This window comes from Panthera pardus, unplaced genomic scaffold (assembly GCF_024362965.1).
Source record: "Panthera pardus isolate Hobbes unplaced genomic scaffold, ASM2436296v1 HiC_scaffold_16, whole genome shotgun sequence".
NCBI classification, from domain to species: domain Eukaryota; kingdom Metazoa; phylum Chordata; class Mammalia; order Carnivora; family Felidae; genus Panthera; species Panthera pardus.
The window spans coordinates 70,578,127-70,605,573 of NW_026526721.1; the positions used below are offsets into that span (position 1 = coordinate 70,578,127).

The 27,447-nt window shown below is 40.9% G+C and overlaps 1 protein-coding gene across 5 annotated transcripts in view; it reads right to left on the reverse strand.

The window, feature by feature from the left end:
- Nucleotides 1–27,447, reverse strand: part of LMLN (leishmanolysin like peptidase) — a 137,677-nt gene that overhangs the window by 31,399 nt on the left and 78,831 nt on the right. For 3 of the 5 annotated variants that reach the window (XR_008422472.1, XR_008422471.1, XR_008422473.1), the window contains exons 17-18: nucleotides 18,783–18,853; nucleotides 14,304–14,425 (exon numbers count right to left, since the gene is read on the reverse strand). Coding sequence is in view for 2 of the 5 variants with exons in the window: in XM_053903470.1 (XP_053759445.1) it covers nucleotides 25,740–25,885 (146 nt within the window). In the remaining 3 variants the exon portion in view is untranslated. Of the gene's footprint in view, nucleotides 1–14,303; nucleotides 14,426–18,782; nucleotides 18,854–22,262; nucleotides 25,908–27,447 lie in introns of those variants that run through there. The other 2 variants (XM_053903470.1, XM_053903471.1) reach the window with 2 other exon arrangements.

Here is a 27,447-nt window from a genome sequence, read left to right on the forward strand (position 1 = left end):
AAAAAAAAAATAAAAAAAAAAGTTGAGAAAAGAAAAAAAGAAACATTAAAAAAACTTTTTAAATAATAAATAAATAAACATTTAAAAAATTAAATAAAGTTGCTAATATTTAAAAATCTAAATATTTCATACCAAATTTTGTTTTATAGCTCCTCTTAAAAAATCAGAAGGCCTGGCAAAACTGGGTCCACAGTCTTGTCTGGAAATCATCACTGGAGCTGAGAGGTGGATGTCCCCTTGGAAGGGCTAGGTGGTCTCTAGTTTGTTCCCTGCCCTGCCCAGCAAAGCAGGCTTCAATCACTCCATGGGTGTTGGAATATCACGATACTACCAGGGCCAGTCCCTCCTGAAACATCTGGCTCTTTAAAATGGAAACTGTTGAAAGAAAGAAAGAAAGAAAGAAAGAAAGAAAGAAAGAAAGAAAGAAAGAAAGAAAGAAAGAAAGAGATGGAGAGAGAGAGAGATAAAGAAAGAAGGAAAGAGGGGCGCCTGGGTGGCTCAGTCGGTTAAGCGTCTGACTTCGGCTCAGGTCACGATCTCGCGGTCCGTGAGTTCGAGCCCCGCGTCGGGCTCTGGGCTGATGGCTCAGAGCCTGGAGCCTGCTTCCGATTCTGTGTCTCCCTCTCTCTCTGCCCCTCCCCCGTTCATGCTCTGTCTCTCTCTGTCTCAAAAATAAATAAAATGTTAAAAAAATTTTTTTTTTAAAGAAAGAAGGAAAGAAAGAAAGAAAGAAAGAAAGAAAGAAAGAAAGAAAGAAAAGTATTTGTCGAATACATTTTCTCTGACCTTGTTTAAGGAAAAACGTGTTTAATTAGTTGAAATTTTGGTACTGAAAGAGGGTTTCAACTGCCTCCATTTTCACCTCAAACTTTCTAATTAAGTTCTTTCCAGTTTATCTCTCAATTTAGGCAAAAGAATGAAGGCAAAGCATCCCCTGATGAGAACAGAAACTACCCCCTCTAGTAATAAGGACTGCCCTGAGCCAGCAAGACCCTGCCCATGATGATGATCCATTTGACCTTCAATGCCCACGTGCACTACCAACAAACTTTGTCTCACATTTTCCTTATATAAACCTGGAAGTATTTCCTGCACTTTGCAGATAGTCTTTGAGCCGCCAGTCTGCTGTCTTTACAGTGTTGACTTCTCTGAAATAAATTCTTTTCTTGGGGTGCCTGGGTGGCTCAGTTGGTTAACCAACTGACTCTTGATTTCAACTCAGGTCATGATCTCACAGTTTGTGAGTTTGAGCCCCACATTGAGCCCCACAATGGGCAGTGCAGACCCTGTTTGGGATTCTCTCTCTCTCTCTCTCAAAAAACAAACATATAAATAAATAAACAAACTTAAAAAAGATAAATTTCTTTCTTGTTTCAACTCCACTCATCTCTCTGTCTTTGGATGCTGTCAGCGGCAAGTGGCCCAACTTGGTCTATGTGGGACCCTGGGAGCCAGGTGCTCTTGCATCCTGGGCACCCTGGCTACAGTACACTATTTTTGTAGAAAATTAAGGCAAAATGAAGGCAGGACTGTAAGCTTTGAGAGGGTTGGGACTGTGTCTGCTTATTTACAGCTGAGTCTCCCGTGCCTAGAACATCACTGATGCCCATAAATATAGGAGGAGGGAATGAAGACATAATGTGGCATGCACTAACCAAACATTTTACGGAAAAACAGGGCAATCCTGCCTGTACATGAAGAAAAACAGCACAAAACTTTCTGACATGTGTCACTGATTGCAGGCATGAGGCCACAAAGATAAGAGAGAATCATGATAGAAAACTGATCTGGACTTAGAACTCTGCTTACTAAAGCACTGTGGCAAATAATAGCATTTCCAGGAAGAGTTTTTAGTTATGTGGGAAAAAAGAAATATAAATAAGTAAAATGATTCCATAAACTTGTACACTATATAAAATGTCCTTAGAAGTAAAATAAAAATTACTCTGGGGATCTCTAGTAATGGAGGTGTCTAAATGCTTCTCTTGGATTTGTAGGGGCTAAGGGCAGGCCACACCAAGATGGGCTGCTTTAGTATAAAGATTATTTTAAGTTAAAAGCAGTCAAATGGAGCACCCATCTGGCTAAATTGGTAGAGCATGCAACTCTTGATCTCAGAGTTTGAACCTTATGTTGCGCGTTGTAAGAAGTGAGATGATTCATTTTCAGAAATACCAAATAAAAGCTGTGTTGTCTAGTAACAATAGGTTTACAACCTATTGGAAATATGTACAAACTGGCCCTCCATCCAACAATGGAGTCCCAAACCCTTAAACATTTCACTTCCTGGTTCTTCCCCTCTCCATTTTGTGGGCTTTTCACGGGCTTTGCAAGGAGCATGAGCCAAAGAACTGAAGTCTCTGAGTCACCTTAAGAAATGTACATTTGTTCCAATCAGACTACTTTTTGGCCTTACATGGGCATAGGTGACTTCTGGGTAAGGCTGTAACCTTTGTAGTACTCAGCCAATGAGGAATCAGGGAGGGTCTTGCGTGCTAGGAGATAAATTGCCTGCTGTAGCCTCCCCAAGTGTGCCTGTCCATCAGACACCTGCTCTCCCAAGAATGATGATTAAAGCCTCACTTCACTGTGCTTCGAGTCCCTTCTTTGATTGGGTCACTGGGTTTATTTCTCAGAGGTGTGGAGCCTACTTAAAAAAAATCAAGACCCAGTAGATCCAGGTAAAGTTCTTTATCTCCCCCACAACTAAATAAAGAGAACTTAGAAGACCTGCTCCAGGAAGAGTACTACCTCCATAGATAACTACATTATGATATGAACTAGATGTAGAAGACAGGGAGGAACCTAGCAAGGCCTGTTTGAGCAAAGTTCTCTCTGATGTGGAGAACAAAGGGAAAAGAAAAAAAAATTAAACTTCCTTACAACTTACAGCCCTTTGACAAGTAAGTACTTGAGACAAGCAAAGTGACCTTCTTCAAGGAGCTTAGCTGCCTCAATGTTAATACTTTGCTAAAGGCAAAAGGCAACCCTAGCCTGACATTAGGCCGACCTCCAGGATCCTGAAAAAAACCCTTTAGAAACTTGCTTTATTTCTACCACCCCTGCCCCGCCCCCTGCCCAAGATATGTTTTAGCAATCATTCTCTAAACATAAGGTCCACTGATATACATGTGAAGGGTCTCGTGATTAAGAGTTTACTAGACAGTAGTAAATGACCTTTTCTTAACAGCAGCTAGCCCCTCAAGGTCATTTCCAGCAAGCTGGAAAGCTTGCTTTCAGGGTTCAGATTCCTTAGAGAGTTATGCCATCCCTAACCCCTCCCAGTTTGAAACTATACACTCAGTCACTCCTCACAACCTCAGTTCAGCTCTTTCTGCCCATGGGTCCCAACCTTGCACTTTAATAAAAACCACCCCCCCACCTTATTATTTTTTTTTTTGCAAGAAATTCTTTCTTGACCCTTCACTCCCCAACATTTCACATCACTCTCTGTCCCATTGTTTCAGAATGGCCCAGAAAACATTTGTTTACCAAATATTTACACTTTTTCATCTTCCTAAGGATTGTATTCTTCCCCCTTTGAAGAACCCGATCCCTACCCATTTCTCCTTAGTTCAGAATGACATATATACCTCATTTTGGAGGTCTTTGGAATTCAAATGTCTGTATGGATTCCCTGTAAGTACACTATTAAATTTTATTTTCTCCTGTTAATCTGTTTCGTGTCAATTTGACTCTTAGTCCCGTTAGAAGGACCTTTGAGGGGACAGGAATTCTTGCTCCTCAACAGATCATTTAGCAATGAGCTGCCAGGAGGTTAAGAGGCTGGATGGAATGAGCTTTGAATGAACTTTGTGACGTTCTCATATAGAGAAACTAAGGCACCGAGGCAGGGACTAAGTCAATTGGACACAGTATATCTGTGACCCTGGCAAGTCAGGAGCTAGAGGTCCCAATCCCTAGTCTACTTTCAAGATACCAAAGAACTATTTCCAGTCAGATTTCATTTTGGGGGGGTGAGGTGGCAAAAAGGAGAATGGTGATGGCCTTTTCTGATTCTAGGAAGCAGGTCCAGAGGCCTGTAAGGCCATAGCCAAAGGTGATAATCCTATTTGTCATCACTCTGAATTATATCTGGGCTGTAGCATGGAGCTGACTGATGACTCATATAAAGCTTGGAGACTTTGGCCATCTCCTTTACCTAGGTACAGTCAAGATTTTCTCTTGTTTTTTTTTTCTTTAATTTTTTTAATGTATTTTGAGAGAGAGAGAGAGAGAGAGATAGCAGGGTAGGGGCAGAGAGAGAGTGAGAGAGAGAATCCCAAGCAGGGATTCTAGACAACGGGGCTCAATCTCATGACTAAAATCACGTGAGCTGAAATCAAGAGTTGGACACTTAACTGACTGAGCCACCCAAGTGCCCCAAGATTTTCTCGTTTTGCTATACTGAGTGATAATTGTGATTCCATCTTACTTGAATGGAGTGTGTTCTGGGGACAAGGGAGAGAGTGCTGCTTTGCACATTGTAAGTCAAGGCTGACCCTTCTATGACTATTGTTGCGTATTGGGTAAGTGCCTGTCTTCTGAGTTTCTTAGAGGGTGCATAGGAGGGAAATTCCAATGATAAAACAGAAGCAATGACTCTCAATGAGATAAAGATGTTCTCAGGCAGCCTGAGTGAAACTCTTCATGTCCTGCTGCTGGTACCTTGCCCCCAATCCCAGCCAGTTTGTCAAGTTCTGAGCTACTGCTGCAGGCCTCAAAATCCAGCCTCCAAGGCTAGAAGACTAAGGAGATGCCCTGAGGGTTAAGGCCTTTGGCATGTGTCTTCGTCAAAAATATGATCTTGGGTTCACATGGAGTGTTTTTGATGCCACAAGACCAGACTAAAGGAACAGATCAATTCTAGAAGGTCTTGGCCTTTGAGAACAGGTGTCATAAAGCAAGGATGCCCTGCTCATTTTTCTTCAAACATTTAAGAAATATTTATTAGGCACCTACTAATTGTGGCAGGAAATGTTCTCTGTCCTGGGACACACCAGTGAACTAAATTTACAGACAGAAATCTCTGCTCCATAGGCTTACATTCTTGTGGGGATGGATGAGCCCCATGAAAATTTTCACAACTTCTTTGTCACTTCCTGTCCTGCTCCTGTCATCTCCTCCAGAGATAATCTGGGAAAACCAGATGAGACTCATCACACACTTATTTTGAGCTACCTTGGGAGAAGTCATATAATGGAGGAGGGCTGCTGTGGGTCTGAGATTATGCACAGGTTTGAATTGTCTAGTGAGACAGAGAAACTAAAGGAACCCCATGAAAAACTGCTTTCTTCACTCCTTTCCCTGCTTCTGTTCTTGCTAGAATCTGCACCCTACCCCCTTACATATGCCTCACAGAACAGGTAATGTATGTCCTCCTTGTAAAGGTCAAGGAGTTAATGACCTCTTTGGAGTCTTCCAGCACAATAGATAACATCTAAGGAGTGACCAGGTGGGGTCATCATGAACCTGTTTTCCAAGACCACTGACTCATCAAGACCTGATTCCAGGGCATAAGTGACCTATGAAGAACATTTAAACACTCCTCTTTGTTCCTGGATGACTGAGAAGATATGTGCACCAGACCACAATCCTAAATAAAAACCCCAGACCCCAAGCAAGGATGAAACTCACCTTTCCAGAGAGTCTCCAGGACACTCTGTATCTTCACTCTCACCATGTCTTCAATAAACTCTATTCTCACTTCCTCTTGCCTCACCTTTGATTTCTATCCTGTGCAAAGCCAAGGACCCTCTTGGCTGGTCCTGTGGTACCTTCTCTGGGTCCTTGAACCCGGCCAGCCTATATCATCTAGCTTTTTTTTTTTTTTTTTTTTTACTGCTTATTGCTCACACTTTTGAATAGCATTATCTTGCCAAGAATGACACAAGCTCCATTTTTACTGATGAGCTTGGGGTTTGAGGCCTAATATAGGCAACATTTTATAAGTCTATGGAGCAACCAACACCCCCAGATTTTTCTGGTCACCCTCCTTGCATTTGCAAAGCTGAACCAAGAAATTAGCTTTGACTGGGGTCTTGCACACCCACAGGCCTCACCCTTGTAATGTAAATAGTTGCCAGAGACCCTGTCCAAGAGTCTGGCTGCACAGTCCAGAGTGAAGACACAGGCTCTGGGGGGCAGAGTTTGGTTAATTACTAAGTTATTTTTTTTTTGGAAAGAGAGAATGTGTGAGTGGGGGAAAGGAGCAGAAGGAGAAAGGGAGAGAGACAGAGAGAGAGAGAGAGAGACAGAGAAAGAGAGAGAATCTTAAGCAGGCTCCATGCTCAGGTCAAAGCCTGACTTGGGCATGATCCCATGACTATGGGATCATGACCAGAGCTGAAATCAAGAGTCAACAAACTGAGTCACTCAAGTGCCCCCTAAATTATTTCTTGCGTAATTATTTATTAAGCACCCTTGGTTTAGGTACTAGGGATGTAAGAGTGAACTTTAATGGATAAAGAGTCCTGGTCTTCATGGAAGTGACAGGTCATTGAGGGTGTGGGAAGGGTGTGGGGAGAAAAGATAAACAATGATGCTCATCAATGTCTTCTACAAATAGCACTTTTCAAATTCCAGTGTGCAATCCAATTACTTGGAGAGCTTATTAAAGCAGATTGCTGGGCTCCATGCCCAGAAACTGATTCAGTAGGTTTATGGTGGAGTCAAAGAATTTGCATTTCTAGCAAATTCTCAGGTGATACTACTTAAAATGTACTTTGCACAAATCATAGAAATCCAAGGTCACTACCTATAAGATGAAGGATTTAGTACCTTATGTGCTCCTCTAAGTATGGTTCCCCAGACTCCCTGGTGATCTTTATGAAAAGTACAGAAAGAAGTGGATTCTTGGTCCCTCCCCTAAAGGGAAGTTGTTCAGCTAATGAAAAAGAAGGGATTACTTACATATAGAGAAATGACCATGTGTTGCTATGTTAAAACCTTTAAGGAATTAAATATTGATGAGAAATAATATATTGATTGAACTAAAGGTGTTTACAATAATAACATTCAATGTTATGAGGTGGAGTTCATACACTATTGGTATGAGCATAAACAGCAATGTGTAACAAAAGCTATATTATCTTTTTAATGTTTATTTATTTGGGTGGGGGGAGGGGCAGAGAGAGAAGGAGAGAAGGAGAATCCCAAGCAGGCTCTGAGCTGCCAGCACAGAGCCCGATGTAGGGCTCGAACACATGAGCTGTGAGATCATGACCTGAGCCAAAACCAAGATTCAGTGACACAACCAACTGAGCTGCCCAGGCACTCCATACCAAAATTCTTTACAATAATGCTTTTAATTCAGTAATTCCTCATTTGAAAATTTGTATTAACTAACTAACAGGCAGTAAGAAACAATAGATCTCTGGGGCACCTGGGTGGTTCAGTTGGTTAAGCATCCAACTTCTGCTCAGGTCATGATCTCGTGGTCTGTGAGTTCCAGCCCTGGTGAGCTGACAGCTCAGAGCCTGAAGTCTGCTTAGCATTATCTGTCTCCCTCTCTCTGCCCCTCCCCAACTCATCCTCTCCCTCTCTCTCTCAAAAATAAAAAAAAGGAAAAAAGAAATAATAGAGCTCATATACCATCTACCCAATTTCCTCCAATGTTAACATCTCACAAACTATAGTACAATATCACCCAGGATACTGACATCAACATAATCCATAATCTTGTTCAGATATCCCATTTTACTTGTACTTATTTATGCATGTGTATATGCATATGTGTGTATTTAGAGATAAACAGTTTTATCACATTGTATAGGTTTGTGTGTCCATCACCAGTCAAGATACAGAACAATTCCATCATCACAAAGTTAAGTTATTTTGCTGTTTTATAACCACACTCACCTTGCAATGTCATAAATATTTAGCTATAAGTATGTTTCTTGTAGTAATCTTTTTAATAGGTAAAAAAAAGAAAAACAAAATAGCTTCAATATTCATTAATAGGATATTGATTACATTAATTAATGCATATCCATAAAATAAAATTACAGGGACACCTGTGTGGCTCAGTCAGTTAGGCATCCAATTCTTGATCTCAGCTCAGGTCATGATCTCACAGTTCGTTGGTTTGAGCCCCACGTTGGGCTCTGTGCTGACAGCACAGTGTCTGCTTGGGATTCTGTCTCTCTCCTTCTCTCTCCCCCTCCCCTACTCTTTCTCTCAAAACAAATAAACTTTAAAAAAACGAACAAACCATGCAAACCTTAAGTTTGATAGCACATTATCCAGCAACTTACAAAGAGGTTTATAATATATTCAGTAAAAATAATCTTGCAAGTGTATTTTTATTTTCTCTTTTTTCACTTGTTCATATTTTCTGATAGTTTTATAATTACCACATATTACTCAAAAATTGTTTTATTGTGGTAAAATATACATAACATTTTGAACGTACAGTTCAATGGTATTAAATACATTCACATTGTTGTGAAACCATCACCACTATCCATCTCCAGGACTTTTTCATCATCCCATACAAAAACTCTGTACCCATTAAACAGTAACTCTCCATTCCCCTCTCCCTCCAGATCCCGGCAAGCACTGTTCTGGTTTCTGTCTCTGGGTATTTTACTACTCCAGGCACCTCATGTAAGTGAAATCATATGATATTGTCCTTTTGTGACTGGCTTATTTCACTTAACATAACATCTTCAAGTTTCATCCATGGTGGAGCATGTACGTGATGCCACACTGATTAGTAATCCATAGGCTACCATTAGATACAAAGTCACTTATAGTAAGCCTCATATTTGTGAGATTTTTGCATATTTTTACCGTGAATTGCAATGCCAAAGGTAAGTCAAGTCTGAAGTACCAAGGCTAAACCATCTTTTGTACTGAATTCGGTGGGGGTGACCTGGTAGAAGGAAGGTTAGTTTAGGCCAGGGAAATGACATTCATGAGGACTGAAAAGTGGAGACCCACACAACACAAGTGGTGACAAGAAGCCAGTCCACCTGGCTATGCTCAGGAGCCTGAGCAGGGCAATACTGAGAAAAACACAGAAGATGCTACGGTTTGAATGTTTGTGTTACCCCCAAATTAATATGTTGAAAATCCTAATGCCAGGGGCGCCTAAGTGGCTCAGTTGGTTAAGCAACCGACTTCAGCTCAGGTCATGATCTCGCAGTCCATGAGTTCAAGCCTTGCGTCGGGCTCTGTGCTGATAGCTCAGAGCCTGGAGCCTGCTTCAGATTCTGTGTCTCCCTCTTTGCCCCTCCCCCACTCACACTCTGTCTCTCTCTCTCTCAAAGAATAAATAAACATTAAAAAAAAATTTAGAAAATCCTAATGCCCGATGTAATGGTATTAGGAGGTGTCCTTTAGCAGGTGCTTAGGTCATGGGGGTGGAGAACTTATGATTGGGATTTGTGCTCTTATAAGATAATGTTCCCCTTATAAGAGATATCTCAGAGAGATCCCTCATCCTTTCTGCCATCTGGGGATACAAATAGAAGTCTGTGACCTGGAAGAGGGCCCTCACCCTACCAGGCCAGCACCCTGAGCTCAGATATACAGTCTCCAGAACCATGAGAAATAAATCTATGTTGTTTGTAAGCCACCCAACCTGTGGCACTTTTGTCAAAGCAGCCTGAATGGACACATGATAAAGGCAAAGGTTGAGGGGCAAAATGTACATATAAACAGTTTCAGCGTAAATAAGAGATGCCATTTCAAGCCAGAGGTAATTGAAGCTGATGAGATAAAACATATTCAAATTGTTGTTTAGAGAAAGAAGTACTGCTGACTTGTGCAGTTTGGATGGCAGGAGGCCGAGACAGGCATGCAGGGGAGGCACAACCTTTCCAGTTGGGTACAGATGGGTTCAAACTTGCCCTGTGAGGCTCACTGAGGCACCCACTCTCTACTGTACCAGTCAGGATTTGTTATGTAGACTGCATGCCTAGTTGAGAGAAGGAAACTGAATGTAACAAAAGGAAACTGTCAGAAAATGGAGCAGTCAGGGAAGGTCAGGATGAAGTGGAGCCTGGGGAACTTAGGAGAACCTTGCTTTTATGACCGTTGCTTGGGATTGAAGTAGAGGCAAAACCCAGGACAGATGCTGCAGCCTAGCTGGTGAGTCATGCCCTGAACACCGACTAGAGTCAAGAAGCTAGGGTGGGAGTTTACCTGCCTAGTCTTGTTCTGGTTCCTTGATATCTTCTTCACCATATAGTAAGAGAGTCAAAGGAGCTGAGAGCAGATGTGAAGAAGGGCTGGTGTTTTAGAAGAGATCCATGGGGACAATGGGAAGCTCCCCTTTTGTTTCACCCCAACCAGCCCAAGGTTATAATCCTGGCCTGGGGAATAGCTATCAGAATGGACAGGAAAAGGCAGACTCAGATGACGAGGAAAAACCACAAGATTAACAAAACATCTCACAGGGTGAAGGACTTTGGAAGCTACCTAAGGTCAACTTCTCACCTAAAGAAAACGATTACTAACATTCTTGAGGACCTCCTTCACATTAGGCTGTTCTAACTGCTTTAAATGTAAGTCTTTTGATTCCCTCCAGAGTCTTGGGGACATTATGACCCCTGTTTAGAGATGAGGCAGCAGAGGTTAGGCAGCCTGCCTGAGGCAGCAGATGGTGAGTGGTAGAATCTGGATCAGAACCTAGGTAGGTGCTCCATCAACACCTGTAGGTTGGCCATCAAGCAATTCTACTTTCTTTTAGGTATGAATATTTCTAGAGTCCAACTGCCCACTGAACTTCTATTCCCACATTCCTCCACTTATGCACAAAGGACAGAGCAAAATATTTCTTTCTGTTCCTATGCAGTATCCTTTTGGGTGACTAGGAACCTCTTTCTTGTACTCTGTCATTTTTCTACACTTCTGCCCATGCCCAACCTCAGGAGCCCACCCAGCTTCATCCCATCATATCATCTGTATTCAGGCCAGCAAGGGCCCGTCTGCCCCTCATGTCTGAGACTGCCAAGTCCCCTTGTCCTGGTCCTCATATTATTTCTTTTTTTAATGTTTTTTTTTAACTATTTTATTATTTATTTTTGAGAGACAGAGCACAAGTCGGGGAGGAGCAGAGAGAGAGGGAGACACAGAATCCAAAGCAGACTCCAGGCTCTGAGTTGTTAGCACAGAGCCTGATGCGGGGCTCAAACTCACAAACTACAAGATCATGACCTGAGCCAAAGTCAGATGCTTAACCAACTGAGCCACCCTGGTGCCCCATCTTTTTTTTTTAATGTTTATTTATTTATTTTGAGAGAGCGAATGGGGAAGAGGCAGAGAAAGAGGGAGAGAGAAAATCCCAAGCAGGCTCCATGCTGCCAGTGCAGAGACCAACACGGGGCTCGAACCCAGAAAACACAAAGTATGAGATCATGACCTGAGCCGAAACCAAGGGTTGGATGCTTAACTGACTGAGCCACCCAGCCGCCCCATGGTCCTGATTCTTAACAGCAGAAGGGCCATTTAAAAGATAAACCTCTGTCTTGCTAATATTGCTTACCCTGGTTAGAAGAAAAGGAATGACCCAAACAGTCTGAAACTGGGGCCCTCTAGGCTGAAAATGAAAGTGCTAGGTACACTAAAGAAGTATATTATTATTTAAGGCAATATTATGAGTTCAGGTCTCTGGTTGGCCCATAGGGAAATTAATAAACTCTTCTTTGCCATCAGCAGCCCTCAGATTTCATGTTACAGGTGCTGGGAAACCAGGTTTCAAATACATTCAAAGTGGATAGCACATGATTCCAGTGGGTCTAGGGTCATTCAACAGAGGTGCTGGTATGTACACATTTGAGGCTTAGCAAGCTGTTTCCCTAAGATTCTTAGAGCAATTGAGAATGTCTTTTTGTTGAAATCCTCCTCCTCCTGGCAGGAATGAGAATGGAAAGAGCAAGTAGATGAGACAGGGACAGGGAACTCCAAATGACTGCACCTACCCAATGGTACAAACTCTAATCCTCAAAATTTCCTTATGTTCAGCAGAAATGCATTTTGCATTGAGTCTGCACTTTGAAGCCCACAGAGAAAGGACCTTCTCTTCCCAATGACAACCCTTTCTGAAGGAGAAAAAAAATCCCCATTTCCTTTAGATATATGTGTGTGTTCATTCTACAATGCCACTTTCCAGGCCTCCATCATCCTGATCATCCTGCTCTGATTTATTCAAGTTTGCCAAAATACTTTTTAAAATATGGCACCAAGAGTTGAAAGATTATTTCCTCAGAGTAGTTAATGCTTCATACATAATGTCTGAACAAGGCAGGAGGAGACAAGAAATAGAAGTGATTTTAAGGAAGTGAGCTTGAGGACTGGAAAGATGTTATTGAAAAACTGCACATAGTGGTTCAGATGTAAGATAATTTGGGGGTGGCGATGTTTCCTGGTGGAAACAGGAAATATAGTCCTGAAGGGAGAAGAGATTAGGACTGGAGGTATAAAGAGTCTTCAGCCTAGATGTAAGCAGTGGGAGCTAATCCAATGAAGAAGGGGAAAACTCCCATTTGTGGAGGACAAGGATAATGAGGCTGTGCCAGACATTTTCCCAGGGTTAATGCCATCTAGACTGCACAATTTTGTAAGGAATCAGCCATCATGAGGGAGAGTGAGGCTGATAAAACCTAAGTAACTTTCCCAGGGCCATTCAACCACTAAGTGAAAGGGCTGGGACTCCGACTTGGGTGAGTTGTCAGGGAGTGTGATGAGAGCCTCAAGAACTTGTTCCCAAACCAAAGGAGTCAAGTATGAATTGCTGACGAGCACAAGTGCATGAAGGTTTCCTAGGTGGTCTGTGGACCAAGTACAGATTTAGTGCTTATGAAATAATAAAGTCTACAGTTTGCTGGGAGGCTGGGTAGCACAGAGCTTAATGGTTAGGAATACAGGCTGTAAAGAGACCTGGCTTCGAATCATAGCTTTGCCCTTTGTGTATTGTGCATTCATGGGAAAATTTCTCTACTTTCTACCTTTAGTTTCTTTGTCTGCAAAAGGCTATGAATAATACCAACTTTGTAGCATTGTTACAAGGACTAAATGAGATCTAGTTTGTAATGGATATTTTCATATATCTCTGTAAGTAAAATATATATAAAGAGTATATATGAGAAATGCTTACGTCATAGGCATTCAACAAAAGATAGTTATTTCTATGTAAATTATTCATTTGTCCTTGGCACTCAACATTGAGCCCCTTTTTATTTTAATTTTTCTTAATGTTTACTTTTTTAAACAATTTTTTAACATTTATTCAGTTTTGAGAGGGGGCAGGGGCAGAGAGAGGGAGACACAGAATTCAAAACAGGCTCCAGGCTCAGACCTGCCAGCACAGAGCCTGACGCAGGGCTTAAACTCACAAACCGTGAGATCATGACCTAAGCTGAAGTTGGTAGCTTAACTGACTGAGCCACCCAGGCATCCTGAGCCCCTTTATAAAATGGAGAATGAGGGGTGCCGGGGTGGCTCAGTCAGTTAAGCATCCAACTCTTGATTTCTGCTTGGGTCATGATCTGATGGTTTGTAGGGTGAGCCCTGCGTTGGGCTCTGCACTAACAGTCTGGAGCCTGCTTGGGATTCTCTCTGCGCCTCCTCTCCGCCCCTCCCACATGCTCTCTCTCTCTCAATAAATAAATAAACTTAAGAAAAATTAAAATGGATGGTAGCCTGGGTGGCTCAGTCCATTACGCGTCTGACTTCAGCTCAAGTCATGATCTCGTGGTTTGTGAGTTCAAGCCCCGAGTCAGGATCCGTGCTGACAGCTTGGAGCCCGGAGCCAGCTTCTGATTCTGTGTCTCCCTCTCTCTCTCTCTGCCCCTCCACAGGTCATGCTCTGTCTCTGTCTCAAAAATAAATAAACATTAAAAAAAAAAAAAGAAAGAAAAATTAAAATGGAGAATGAGGGGTGCCTGGGTGGCTTAGTCAGTTGAGTATCTGACTCGATTTTGGCTCAGGTCATGATTCCATGTAGCAGTAACCTCTGTGTTGGGCTCCATGCTGAATGTAGAGCTTGCTTGTGATCTCTCTCTTTCTACCCCTCTCCCCTGCTCATACTCTCTCTAAAATATAAATAAATAAATAAATTAATTAATTAAAATTAATTAAAAAATAAAAAATAAATAAAATAAAATGGAGAATGAGTGTGGTAGATTATACTGTGTCACCTTGGCTTAGCTTGAGCTACTTTTCCCAAAATTCCCTTCTGTGTGTGTTAGAAGATCCATGAGAGATTCTTGTGGCAGAGATCCTAGAGACTGAGGGCAGAAGTGAAGTAACAGCCATTTTTGTAGCTTACACACATTGTCATCTATTGGCTGGCTCACCTTGCTGCTGTGAAGATGCAGTCAGGCCTACGACTGCTCCAGCTTCCCCTGAGTCCTCCTCCAGCATCTCCGACTCCTGGGCCAGGTGTGTGTGTTTAGCTCTCTGATAAGGGTCCCAGCTTCTGCAGGATAATAACACCGTCAAGGTTGGAGGCAACAAAGACTGTCACGGTTTTATTTCATTTTTAGGGTCCAGCTTGTGCTTGCTCTCTTCTACCTTAGATTGGGCTTCTCTTCCCCACTGCCTGCCTGCTGACTATATTTATCTCCTAGTTAGGGTTGCCAGATTTAGCAAATAAAAATATAGGATGCTCAAATTAATTTCAGATAAGCAACAAACAATTTTTTAGTGTATATTTATCTATAATTCACATCTGACTGGGCATTCTGTTTTCGTTTGTTTGTTTGTTTGTTTGCTAATTCTGGCAACCCTAAGAGCAGAAGAGTAAGTGATTAGAGAAAGAGGATTGCTGGGCAGAATCCCACTGAGGATAGTGACTGAGTTTACAATTACACCAATTAATACCCAGCTGAGTGCTTTTCTCCAGCAGGGCTCAGCTGCCCAGGTGCAGGTAAGGCCTAGATAATTAAGTTCATTCAGAGTTAGGACTTTTATCAGGTGGATGTTTGTAAAAAGCACAAGACAGTTTAGGGCAGAAGTTTGCAAACTTGAGTTTGCCACAGCATCACTCAGAAGACTTTGTCAGAACACAGATTGCAGGGTTCCACCCCTGAAGTTTCTGATTCAGTTGGTCTGAGGTAGGACCCAAGAATGTGCACTTCTAATGAGTGCTGCTGGTCTAGGGACCATACCTTAAGACCCACTGGAGTAGAATGAAATGGGGGACATGAGACCTAAAGGTAGATAAAGGGAGGGAAGGACAATGGAGGGGCTGATGGGCGGAGTGTATTCCTGGTCTTCACTGTGGGCAGAAGACTGGCGACTTTGGAGGGGTTGTTTGTTCCACCTCCTTCAGTCTATTCTTTGCTGTCTTCTAAATTTGACTATATATGTACTATCTCTGTCCTTCCTCCGACACTGGCATCTGCCTCCTTTTTAACCAGGGAATTTTTGAGAACTCTGGTGACATGACCCTGGTGTCCACTGTGATCTATGAGAAGCTGGGCATTAAAACAAATGCACTGATGGAGGCAACATCATTACAGGGATGCAGAAGTGAAGAGCACAGGGTAACAAGATCCCACACAGAGACCTGCAGGAAGAGAGGATGAGAGAGGAAAGAAAATGGAGGGGGGAGGGGTGAAGGAGGACATGGAAAAGAGAGAGCACGATGCATAAGAAACAGAATGCACGAAGAGAAAAGCAAAACCCAAACAAAGAAAACTGCACAGAGGAAAGAGAAGTACAAATATACAAAGGTTTGGAAAGCAAAGGGGCTAACTGCCTCAGAGAGTTATCTCAGAGGGACTGAGTGATGAAGGAGAACAATGAGGCATAAAGAGCCACAGGAAAGATGAATATAATCTTGTCATCTAAACTGTATGAATATAATCTTGTCATCTAAACTGTGTGTTCTGGGACTGTTTGATCATGTTTCATGTACTCATCCTATATCCTACTTAAAAGTACATTATAGAGAACAAAATCCCCAAGTTGAGGGGATATGAGTGTATGGGTGCAGGTGTGTCATTTTTTTATTCTGTGCTTTATTACTCATGCTGTTTTCCTTTTGCATGTCTCATTTACAATGGTCTGGCAAGATAGTGAGGACCATCACCAACATCAACATCATCATCGGAATAATACAATACTGACAATAATAGCTATTATATGCCAGACATTATACTGTTTTACATATATTATCTCAATCAGTCCTTTCCTTTCACAAACCCATGAGATTGGAAAATCAGCCTCCTCTTTCAGATGAGGGTATTTGCCAATAACGGGATGTGAAGCCAAGTCTCCTCCCTACATCCTCCCACCTACCCAACACTAACAGTCCAGGCCTCTTTTATGATTACATTTCTAAAATCAGGAAGGAACACTTCCACTTGGAGGTATAAGGGAAGGCTGGTCTGGAATGCCAGGAAATGTGAGGTTGAGGAAAGGGGAGGAGAAGGAGAAGTGCAAATTGTTAATCTTACCTCAAATTTACTCTGATTTTCCACATTCTTCTCTAGGGTGAAATGAGAAGCAAGGGAAGACCTTTAAAGAACTGTTCAAACCCCCTACTTTGAAATCACTGTGATAGAAAATGTGGCACAGTGGATAGAGCTCTGTGGGGTACAGAAGGTATAGCAAGGGGATGCTGGAGTGATTGGGGCCAGGGCTGAGTCGCTCCCAAAAAAGGGAATCTCTAAAAGCAAATGTCAATGATAGGCTAAGGGTTTCCATTCCTAACACACATAATGCACTTACTTTCATCAGTAAGAAAAAAGGCAAATACCTCTTGTGGAAAAATGGCCAAAATTGAATGTGCATGTCAAAAGAAGAAATACAGATGACTAATCAACATGTGGGGAAAAAAAAGGTCAACTTTATAAGCAACCAAAAAATGCCAATCAATACAGCAAATCCCCTATTGTTCCAAAAAAATTTTTAGATAACATTCACTTTTGGTGATTGTGTGGAGAAATGAGTAATTTACTCCACTAGAGGGCAATTCACCTGTATGTATTCACGTTTACTTTTACTTTTTATTTTTTATTGATGTAAAATATACATAACATAAAATTTACCATTCAACTATTTTAAGTATATAGTTTAGTGGCATTAAGCACATTCACATTGTTGTGCAACCATCACCATCATCCATCTCGAGAACCTCTTTTACCATCTCAAACTGAAACTTTGTACCCATTAAATAATAACTCTCCATTCCCCCTGTATTCACATTTTAATATGATTTATGATTACCATACCATACCAGGGAGCAGAGAAGGAGAAGCCTGAATCCTACACTAAGGTGTGGAAGTCTAAAGGCCAGGGAAAGGCTTTCTGCAACAGGTGATGCCTGGGCTGAGACTTGAGATAGAATTTAATTTGCCAAGTGTGGGTGGATGGGGGGCAGTAAGGGCATGCTCCCTGCCCCGGTTCTAATAATGCTTCTAAGGGGCGCCTGGGTGGCTCAGTTGGTTAAGCGTCCAACTTCAGCTCAGGTCATGATCTTGTGGTTCATGAGTTCCAGCCCCACATCAGGCTCTGTGCTGACAGCTCAGAGCCTTGAGCCTATTTCAGATTCTGTGTCTCCCTCTCTCTCTGCCCTGCCCCACTCATGCTCTCTTTCTGAAAAATAAATAAACGTTAAAAAAATAATTCTTCTAAGTATTTAACAATTAATCACTATGCCCTTATTTACATATGTGCATATAGACAATTTTTGCATACAAATTTCTGAATGCACAAAACTCCCACAATTTGAATTAGGCTACAGGATGGAAAGTTCTTTTCTGTTTTTTAAATTTTTTTTAGTTTCTTTAATGTATTTATTTGAGAGAAATAGAGACAGACAGACAGACAAAGCTTGAGCGGGGGAAGGGCAGAGAGAAAGGGAGAGAGAATCCCTAGCAGGCTCTGCACTGTCAGCACAGAGCCCAACGTAGGGCTCTAACTCACAAACTGTGAGAGCATGACCTGATCCACAGTCAAGAGTCAGACACTTAACTGACTGAGTCACCCAGGCTCCTCTCTTCTTTGTAGTTTTGACCTGAGTTCCTTTTGTGATGGACATCCGTACAGTGAAGTTTTGCATATGAATTAGGCTCCATCATCTAGAGTCACTCTTGTAGGGTTGGGAAGGCAGAGGTCATCTTTCAATGCCTGGCTATTTTCTGCAAGAAGTTTATAATGGAGATGTGGGGTGTTCTTCAGCAGCACTCTAGGACCTGGTCACTAGCACTGTGCATGACAGTCAGGAGAAAGTCACTGCAGCTGCAGTCAGAAAATCAGTTTCCTGATTCACCTTCCCTTCTTTGTGGAAGAGACAGCAGTTCTGATGGAGCCAAGTTCTACAGGGTTGTTCTGGAAGACATTCTTTTTTTTTTTTTTTTTAATTTTTTTTTAATGCTTTTATTTATTTTTGAGAGAGAGAGAGCAAGTGGGAGAGGGGCAGAGAGAGAGAGAGGGAGATGCAGAATCTGAAGCAGGCTCCAGGCTCTGAGCTGTCAGCACAGAGCCCGATGCAGGGCTCGAACTCATGAACCGTGAGATCATGACCTGAGCCGAAGTCAGACACTCAACTGACTGAGCCACCAAGGCACCCCATTCTGGAGACATTCTTTCAGGGCCAGCACAAAGCCCCCTTCTCCAGCTTTTCCAAGTGTATTGTAAACACTCATCCTGTATGAAATCACTCTCAGCTTAAAAATGGATTCTGCTTCCTGTAACTGAACCCTAATAAATCTTTAACGAACATTTTCCCTACTTTAGAATGGTGGCTATTAACTCCATTGAAAGAAAGATAAAATTTTTTCAAGCTACAGTTTATAGAGAAGGACTCCTAGCCATAAATAACGTACCAAAGTCTTAAAGTCAGTAGTATTGGGACCCAGATCTCTCTGTTGCCAAAGCCTTTGCTCTTACTTACCACCTGTTAAAAAACAAAATTCAAATGAGTAAAATTGAGGATCTAATTGGCTTTATTAAGCAATTCATGAATCTGGCAGCATCCCATCTAACAAGTAGAGGAGAGTTCATAGGAAGGAAAATTATTAGCAGAAGAAAAGAAAGGACTGTATTAGGCAAACTGGCCTTCTGAAGGAAAAGGGCAGGTCTTATTATGCAGATTACCTCATCTTCCTTTGGGGGATAGAGAAGGCCTAGACAGCAGATTACCTAGTAGTGCTTTTTGGAAAATTCTTGACTGACCAGTTAAAACTTAACATTTCTGGGGGAGGTTGGAACTGCAATTAGGTTAGATATTAAGCTCTGGTTTAGTGACTTGGCCTAGCTCAAGAGGCACCATTTTCGGCCTGTGGTTTTCTTTTTAACACACCTTATGTTGACTCCCCAAAATTCACAAACATACTGATTCACACACAAAATCTTCTCTGCATTGGTGGATAGTGTATTCAAATTGTCTTTCTTGTTCATGTTTTCTTTGTCTCTGTCTTCCAGATATGCTGTCAGGGGAAGCCAGCTAGGCATTCAGAGCATGTGTAAAGAATCACCCAGTACAGGGGCAGCTGGGTGGCTCAGTGGGTCGAGTGTCCAACTTCAGCTCAGGTCATGATCTCGCAGTTTGTGGGTTCGAGCCCCATGTCGGGCTCTGAGCTGTCAGCATAGAGCCCAGAGCCTGCTTCAGATTCTGCATCTCCCCCCCCCCTCCCTTCCCCGTTCATGCTCTGTCTCTCTCTCAAAAATAAACATTAAAAAAATTAAAAAAAAAAAAGAATCACCCAGTACATAGCAGTGGATAATTCACAGAGTTGGTCCTTTAATCCAGTTTAACTACTAACACAGGGAGCCAAGGCAGAGCTGAAGCATACAGCCCCATAGGATTAGGCCAAGTTTTTTTTTTTTTTTTTTTTAATGTTTATTTATTTATTTTTGAGAGAGAGAGAGAGAAGTAGTGAGTGGGGGAGGGTCAGAGAGAGACAGGGAGACAGAATCCCAACCAGACTCCACACTATTAGCACAGAGCCTGATGTGGGGCTTGAACCCACAAACCAAGAGATCATGACCTGAGCTGAAATCAGGAGTCAGACACTTAATTGACTGAGTCACCCAGGTGCTCTAGGATTAGGACAACCTTAAAACCATACTGCTTTTCTGATGATGAGAAAGCATATGTGAACCTGGGAAAGAAGGGGGATAATTTCTGGGAAGAATTGAATTTGGGGTTTTTATATTTGAACTCTTTTTTGGCATTGGGCCATCTTGCTTGCTTTTCTAGGGAAATGTCTTCTATGACCCTTCAAAAATCTGTTTCTGGGGCACCTGTGTGACTCAGCTGGTTAAGCATCTGACTCTTGATTTTGGCTCAGGTCATGATCTCACAGTTTGTAGGTTTCAACACCATTTTGGGCTCTGCGCGGACAATGCGGAGCCTGGTTGGGATTCTCTCCCTCTCTCTCTACCCCTCCCTTGCTCATTCATTCTCTCTCTCTCTCTCTCTCTCTCTGTCTCTTTCTCTCTCTCCCCCCTCCCTCCCTCCCTCCCTTAAGCTCTCTCTCCAAATAAACTTAAAAAAAAAATCTGTTCCTATTGGTTTAATAAACGACACTAGAATTGAACTACTTGAAAAAAACTAAGTTAGAATACTTCCTCAGGCTAAGTGTCAAAATTAATTCCTGCTATATTAAAGGATAAAATGTAAAAATTAAAAGAACCAGAAAAAGATATAGTTGAACTGTTGAACTGGAAATAACATAAATGCCCATCAGTAGGGGAATAAATGATGCCATATTCATAATGAAGTACCATAGACTCATTACAAACTATGAGGTAAATCTAAGTTTACAGACCTGGAAAGATGATTATGTTGAACCTGCAAGCAGTAAATATAAGATACTAAACAATATGAGTAGAGGAATACCATTTTTATTTTTAATAATTGTGTACTTAATCCTGTATTTATGTATATATATAATAGTAAAGTTTGAAAAGTGTTAGAAAAGAAACAAGCACCCCCAAATGGAGTATTTTGTACTAAACCCCATGTCAGCAAATCAGGCTTAAATCAACCTAATCTAATTGCAGTTTCAACCTCTCCCAGGACTGTAACCTTCAGCTAGTCAATCTGGAATTACCTGGTCAGCACTAGTGAGGTAATCTACCTGACAGACTCCCATCTTTCCCCAAAGCATAGTGACCTTGCCTGAAACTCTGTGCTAGACACTTCCTTTTCCACCCTGTTCTGCCTATAGAAGCCTTCCCTTTTATACAGCTTCTTGGAGCTCCTTTTTATTTGCTAGAGGGGATGTTGCCTGATTCATGAATCTTTGAATAAAGCCAATTAGATCTTCAAATTTACTCGGTTGGATTTTGTTTTTTAACAACAGATATGTACCAAACTGAGGCCCTCTAGATTACCCCTGGGGATGGCGGGGGATAGAAACGGAAGGGCCAGAGGAAGCAGGACCATTTTTACTTCTCTCTATAATATTTTTAAGAATGGTAGAACTATGAATTATTTCTACTAATTGTGTTCAGTAATTTAAAAACTGAGTCTTTAAAAAAAATTTTTTTTTTAACGTTTATTTATTTTTGAGTAGAGAGAGACAGAGCATGAGCGGGGGAGGAGAAAGAAAGAGGGACACACAGAATCTGAAACAGACTCCAGGCTCCGAGCTGTCAGCACAGAGCCTGAAACGGGGCTCAAACTTATGAACCATGAGATCATGACCTGAGCTGAAGTCGGATGCTTAACTGACTGAGCCACCAAGGTGCCCCTTCTCATATATAGTTTTAGCTACGTATATAAAATATTTATAACTTTAAAAATCTAAATATTGCTATTAAAATTCGCCACAAACATCTCAGCAATTAAGTCACAAAAGCTACGTTTGATCAATTTCACAAAGTGCTTGGTTCCACACCCCAGAACAGAATGGCTCCAAGTGCACAAGGTGAAGGCATGTCTGGGATATCCTCTCTTGAACTACATTCAAGTTATGAAGAATCCCACTCCATGACTACAGCTATAATCTACTTGGTGATACTGCACAGAGTGTGGTACTTGAATGTGCCAGGGTGGTCATGCAATGAGACTTCTGGCCCACAGCATAAAACAAAAGGGACTAGAATAATCTGCAGCCAGAAGAGCCTGCCCTGAATTGTTTTAGACTGCTCTCTTTCCTTCATAACTATCTGAGGAGAGCTCCTCCCTATAGCTTTACATAAGACCTTTCCCCATTCTTTAAGTAGGAAAATTCTACTCCAGTTAAAGTAGAAACTGAATTACTTCATAATAAACATCTCATCTTCCCCAAATAGAGTGCATGCCTTGTTTGTGTTCTTCATCCAGGTTTTAAAAACTTGATAAGACAAGATGCAGATTAGTTTCCATTTTTATTAAAGTGTTTTTTTTTTTTTACTAAGGAATACATTACACTTAAAGTTCAATGACACAAATAAAGATTAGTTCTTAAATCTTCTATTTATCAAAAATGTAAACATAAAATAATTTACCACTTCTTCCCCAATCTTGACTGAACATAAAAAAAAAAAAAAAAAAAAAGGAGTCATATTTTCAGGTAAATTCTTTCTTCAGAATGAATAGCAGAGACTTTATTAAACTATATTCATCTTCCTGGGCTGCAAGGACATGGCATGGATGACTAAGTGCTCACTATGCACTGGGTTTGCGGGTCTGTGACTGAAGTCCACCTCCTCCACCAGGACTGCTCAAGTGCCCTCAGAGATGGCCCTTCTCTCTCCGTTTGGTGTCCAAGGACATGCACAGCGCTAAGGCCTTGAGCACAAGACACTGTGATGAACATGATGTGCAAACTGGCATACTCCAGGAGGCAGATCAGAGCCAGCAGTGACCTACCGAGTCTGGATGAGTGTTAGTCATAGAATATTAGAGCTAGAAAGATTCTGAGAAAGCAGCTAGTCATTTTACAGTTGGTCTCAATCAGTAAGTCTTCTAATATTGAGGAGAATATTGATAAATTTTTATGGAATACTCAGACATACTTATGTATCTTCCTAAGCCATTTAAACTTCATTAATTTGTTTCTCATCTTCAAATATTGATAAACTCTTAAGCCAACATACTAGGCTGAAACTAATTTCAAGCATAACATTTCATAACATTTGAAGAATGCCTATTTGGTTTTAACAAACAAATATTCTTAAGAAATAAGTAAGGAAAAAGGATGCTCTTCAGGAGAATATTAGAGGGGTCTATATTAAGACAACCCTAACTGCTTGCCAGTTTCTTTAAAGCTGTCAGCTCAAGTCTGCTGACATGGCTTTTGCTGCCTTCCTGTAAATTCTGTTCTTAAAAACCTGAGAGACAAATTCACTTGATATTTTTGACATTTAGGATCTTAATACTATCAAAATGAACCTAAATCTGAACTGAAAACTGAGGTAGTCTAGTCAGTTTTTATATGCACTCCACACGTTTTGAGTCAGAAAGGACTCCAGTCTACTATCCCCAAATCAGCTACTCTTCATTCTCCTTCCGTGCCCCAGCTGGCTTCCACAATAGTTGCAGTCTGCTAGTCTCCTCCTCAGTGAACTGCTTCTGTTAGCATAAAGGGCATCCTGCCAAAGGATACTAACATTTAAACCATTTCAAATTCTTCAGTTCAAAGTAGAAGTCTAGCCCACTAATTCTGCACTGAAATCTCAGATTCTAAGTCTGTTTTTAGAATACTGACATATTCTAAGTGACTCAAATGAGCCTCTTAACGCTTCTTACAGGTTCAGTGGCTTTCTAAATCTTCATGGAGTACACTATGAAGAATCAGTGATTAGCAACTATTCTCGAGACTTATTGAAGAGGAAGGAAGACACCAGAGGAGTTAGTTACCCTCAGAAGCTCAAGATTTTTTAGCCTCACACTTTAGCAATTTCCTTATTTGTGCAGAGAAAACACTAGGGGATCAGATTCCAAGCTTAATAAATATATATAGAAAAAATGTCATCTATAATATTTTCTCCAGAAAGTTATTAGTGCAAATATAATTATATCAATAAAAAATAAAGCAAAAATATATTTCAAGTATAAAAAGCACCATGCTTGGAAAGAATACTACCTAAATGGCATTACTGCACAACAGTCAAAATATAATCGAACCTACCACTGTGAATTCTCAAATCTATTCATCATCGTATTTTTGGTGAAATTCTTTATACACCTTTGCAGATGATTCATAATCACAACAGACATATAAGTTGAGAGTTTTATAATTTTCTTTAAAAATATACTCTATGCTTTTTTCTGACCTTTAAAGTATGTGTGACAAAGGCAGAAAACTGAGCACTGGCCTGACACCATTACTATTAGTTTCTTTTTAGCTGAAGTCAGCTGTGCTAGAGACCCCCAGCACTTTACAATGACAAATACCTTCAATTTAAAACTGTATGCAAATACATATTCAAAATTAATGCGTTGAAAAACAAAAGTTGACTTTCTTTATGCTGGGGCTGCACTTTGGCTCCAGTACCAAATGGTCAGTTGGAATTATTTTTTAGTAATTATACTGCTTGCTCACTTAGCACAATTTCTTAAATGCAGTGCTCAATAACTATATGCTAAATTAAGGGTGAATGAATGAATGGATGGATGGATGGATGGATAGATAGATGGATGGATGGATGGATGGATGGATGGATGGATGAATGAATGAATGAATGAATTTGTCCAGGAGTTATGTTTATAATGCTGCAGGACTTCAGTAGCTTTGGAGACAAACTGTGCATTACTCATCATTAAAAAATTTCAAACTGGAATTACTAAGAAGGGTTGATAAGCTCTAGTACCAGAGCAGAATTACTTCTGAGGATGAGAATATAAAGCAGGAGGTAAAGAACATCACCTCATTTCAAAGCACAGGCAATTTTCTGACTTCTGCGGACTGAGCTTTATGTTGTGGGTAAAGTGAGCCCTACTGAATAGGCCCTATAGCAAACCTACACTTTGCTATTAGTAAACAATTCAAATCACCTGTTTTGACTTACATTTTTCTTCTTACATATAAAATAATTTTCAGATAGTAAGAATTCTTCTGTTAACAATTTCTAAGCCCACCTGAAAGGAATAGTTCTATTTTTGTTGGATTACAGCTGTCATAACTGTTTTCTGAAAAACATACAATTATGTTTTCTTCTGTTTGTTTGCATGTCTTCAATGTTTTTACAGGGCAGAGTATTTTTCTCTCTCTGCTTCCACAGTTTTTCAAGTCATTATTAAATTACTGGAGAATACACTGGAAGGGCTACCAACATGTAATAGTTCAGTAGTAAACTGCCACACAGCTGGTTTGAAAAGGCAAGCATGGTTAAATCATAAGATTTAGCAAATTATAATTTAAAAAAACTTTTGAGAACTATGAGAACAATGATTTAAGTGTACCAAGCACAGCTATTAAACTCAATATAGGTATAATAGTGATGTAGAAACCCAATTCAATTACTGTCTATAACTCAAAGGACAATTTATACTTGTGAGGACAGGATCCACAATTTATAATTTTGTAATAATTAGCTTTTTAAAAAAAGTTACTGCAGTATTGATGAACTTTCCCATCATTTTAGGTTAATGAAAATGCTGAGGTATGTAATCACTCTGAAAATTTCACCAATTATCCCATTTTCAAAGGAAAACTTCAGGCAGGTTATATATGCTGAAAAATAGAGACATGGTGACTTGGAATTCCTTCTCCTCCTCCAAACTCTGAGGCTGTTGGGTTGCTGATGAAGAGTGACTGCTGTGAAGCTCTGCTTCAAGGTCTTATTGTAGTCAACGCTTCCAAGCCAAAGTCAGGAATGCCACTTCTGCCATCTGCATAGGTTGGCACTCACCCAGATTTTGTGCTTTGTTCAGAAGAACATGACACAAAGGAATGTCTTGAGAATTCACTTTTCCTAGTGCCATACACATAGAAGAAATCCAGCCAGCAGAGGAAATAGATTGCCCAGCAGAAGCCAGAGGGTGACCACCAGGCTAGAGGAACGGGAACAGAGATCTAGGGTTGAAAACAAGAAATTGACTTTCTGGAGACATTTTTGGAATAAATCATACCACGTAAAAATTAACAGATGAATATAGGTGATTATTGAAAGGTGAATAAGGACCACCTTTGGGAGGAGAATCAAGAATGACTTCCTGAAACCTAGATATGCAAAGTCATTTTCTTACATTTATGGAAAAAGAATGAAATATTTTATGCAGGAAGAAAAAATGATATAACCACCATATCAAGGTTACTTTTTTGTTAATTTTTTTAAATGTTTATTTATTTGAGAGAGAGAGAGAGAGAGAGAGAGAGAGAGAGAGTATGTAGGGGATGGGCAGAGAGACAGGGAGACACAGAATCTGAAGCAGGCTCCAACCTCTGAGCTGTCAGCACAGAGCTCAACGTGGGGTTCAAACTCATCAACCATGAGATCATGACCTGAGCCAAGATTGGATGCTTAACTGACTGAGCCATCCAGGCACCTGCACCATATTAAGGTTAAAAGCAGCACCCGAAAAAAGAAAGAAGTGTCTTCAGAAAGTATCCCAACAAAGCTAAAGATGCTACACAGAAAGTAAATTAACATCTTGGCTATTCTGACATGGGGTGCAGGACTTTCTTCCCCTTTTCTTCCTTGTCCTTTCTAAGTATGGTGACCCTATAATTTATCTCCTCAAATCAGGACATTTTGAGACAAGTGTTGAAATAAATATCTAGTCCCAAGATGGAACCACTCCTATGCAGGGTGCCATGTCAGCAAACTGAAACTTAAGTTAATTTTTGAGTTCCTCTGCTTGACCAGAAACACAGTATAACTAGTAAGCTAATCTCCAACTGCCAAGCCAACCGAGACCTACACTTGTTTCCTTTTTCTTTGCTCTTTCCAAATATGGTCAGATATGCAGTCAACTCAAGCCAAGTACTTCTTCCTTGTTTCCTGCTTGCTGTCCTTTTCCCTTATTTTGCAGTTTTCTACTCTTGAGTGTGGAGACTGCCTACTTTATGAAGTGTGAAATAAAATTTGCTTAGACCAACTAAATAGTTCTTTCTGATTAATACAAGGGAATGCTATTAATAATTATACCAGGACCACTGGCACATTGACTGTCCCAGGAAAACCAGGACATATGGTCCCTGATCTCTAAATACCTACCCATCTATCCATATTACCCCAGGCTGATATGGAAAGGCAGAAGATTGTATGGGCTTTGGGCACTAGGAATACATTTAAAAAAATTTTTTTTAATGTTTATCTTTATTTTTAAGACAGAGAGAGACAGAGCATGAGTGGGGGAGAGGCAGAGAGAGAGGGGGAGACAGAATCTGAAGCAGGCTCCAGGCTCTGAGCTGTCAGAACAGAGCCTGACGCAGGGCTCGTACTCGTCAACTGCGAGATCATGACCTGAGCTGAAGTCGGACGCTCAACCAACTGAGCCACCTAGGCACCCCAGGAATACATTTTAATTTAGCTATGAGTCATTCTCAGGGCTAAAATTACTTCCCCAAACAATTCTCAGAATGGAAAACATTTTTGGGGCCTCCTGGGTGG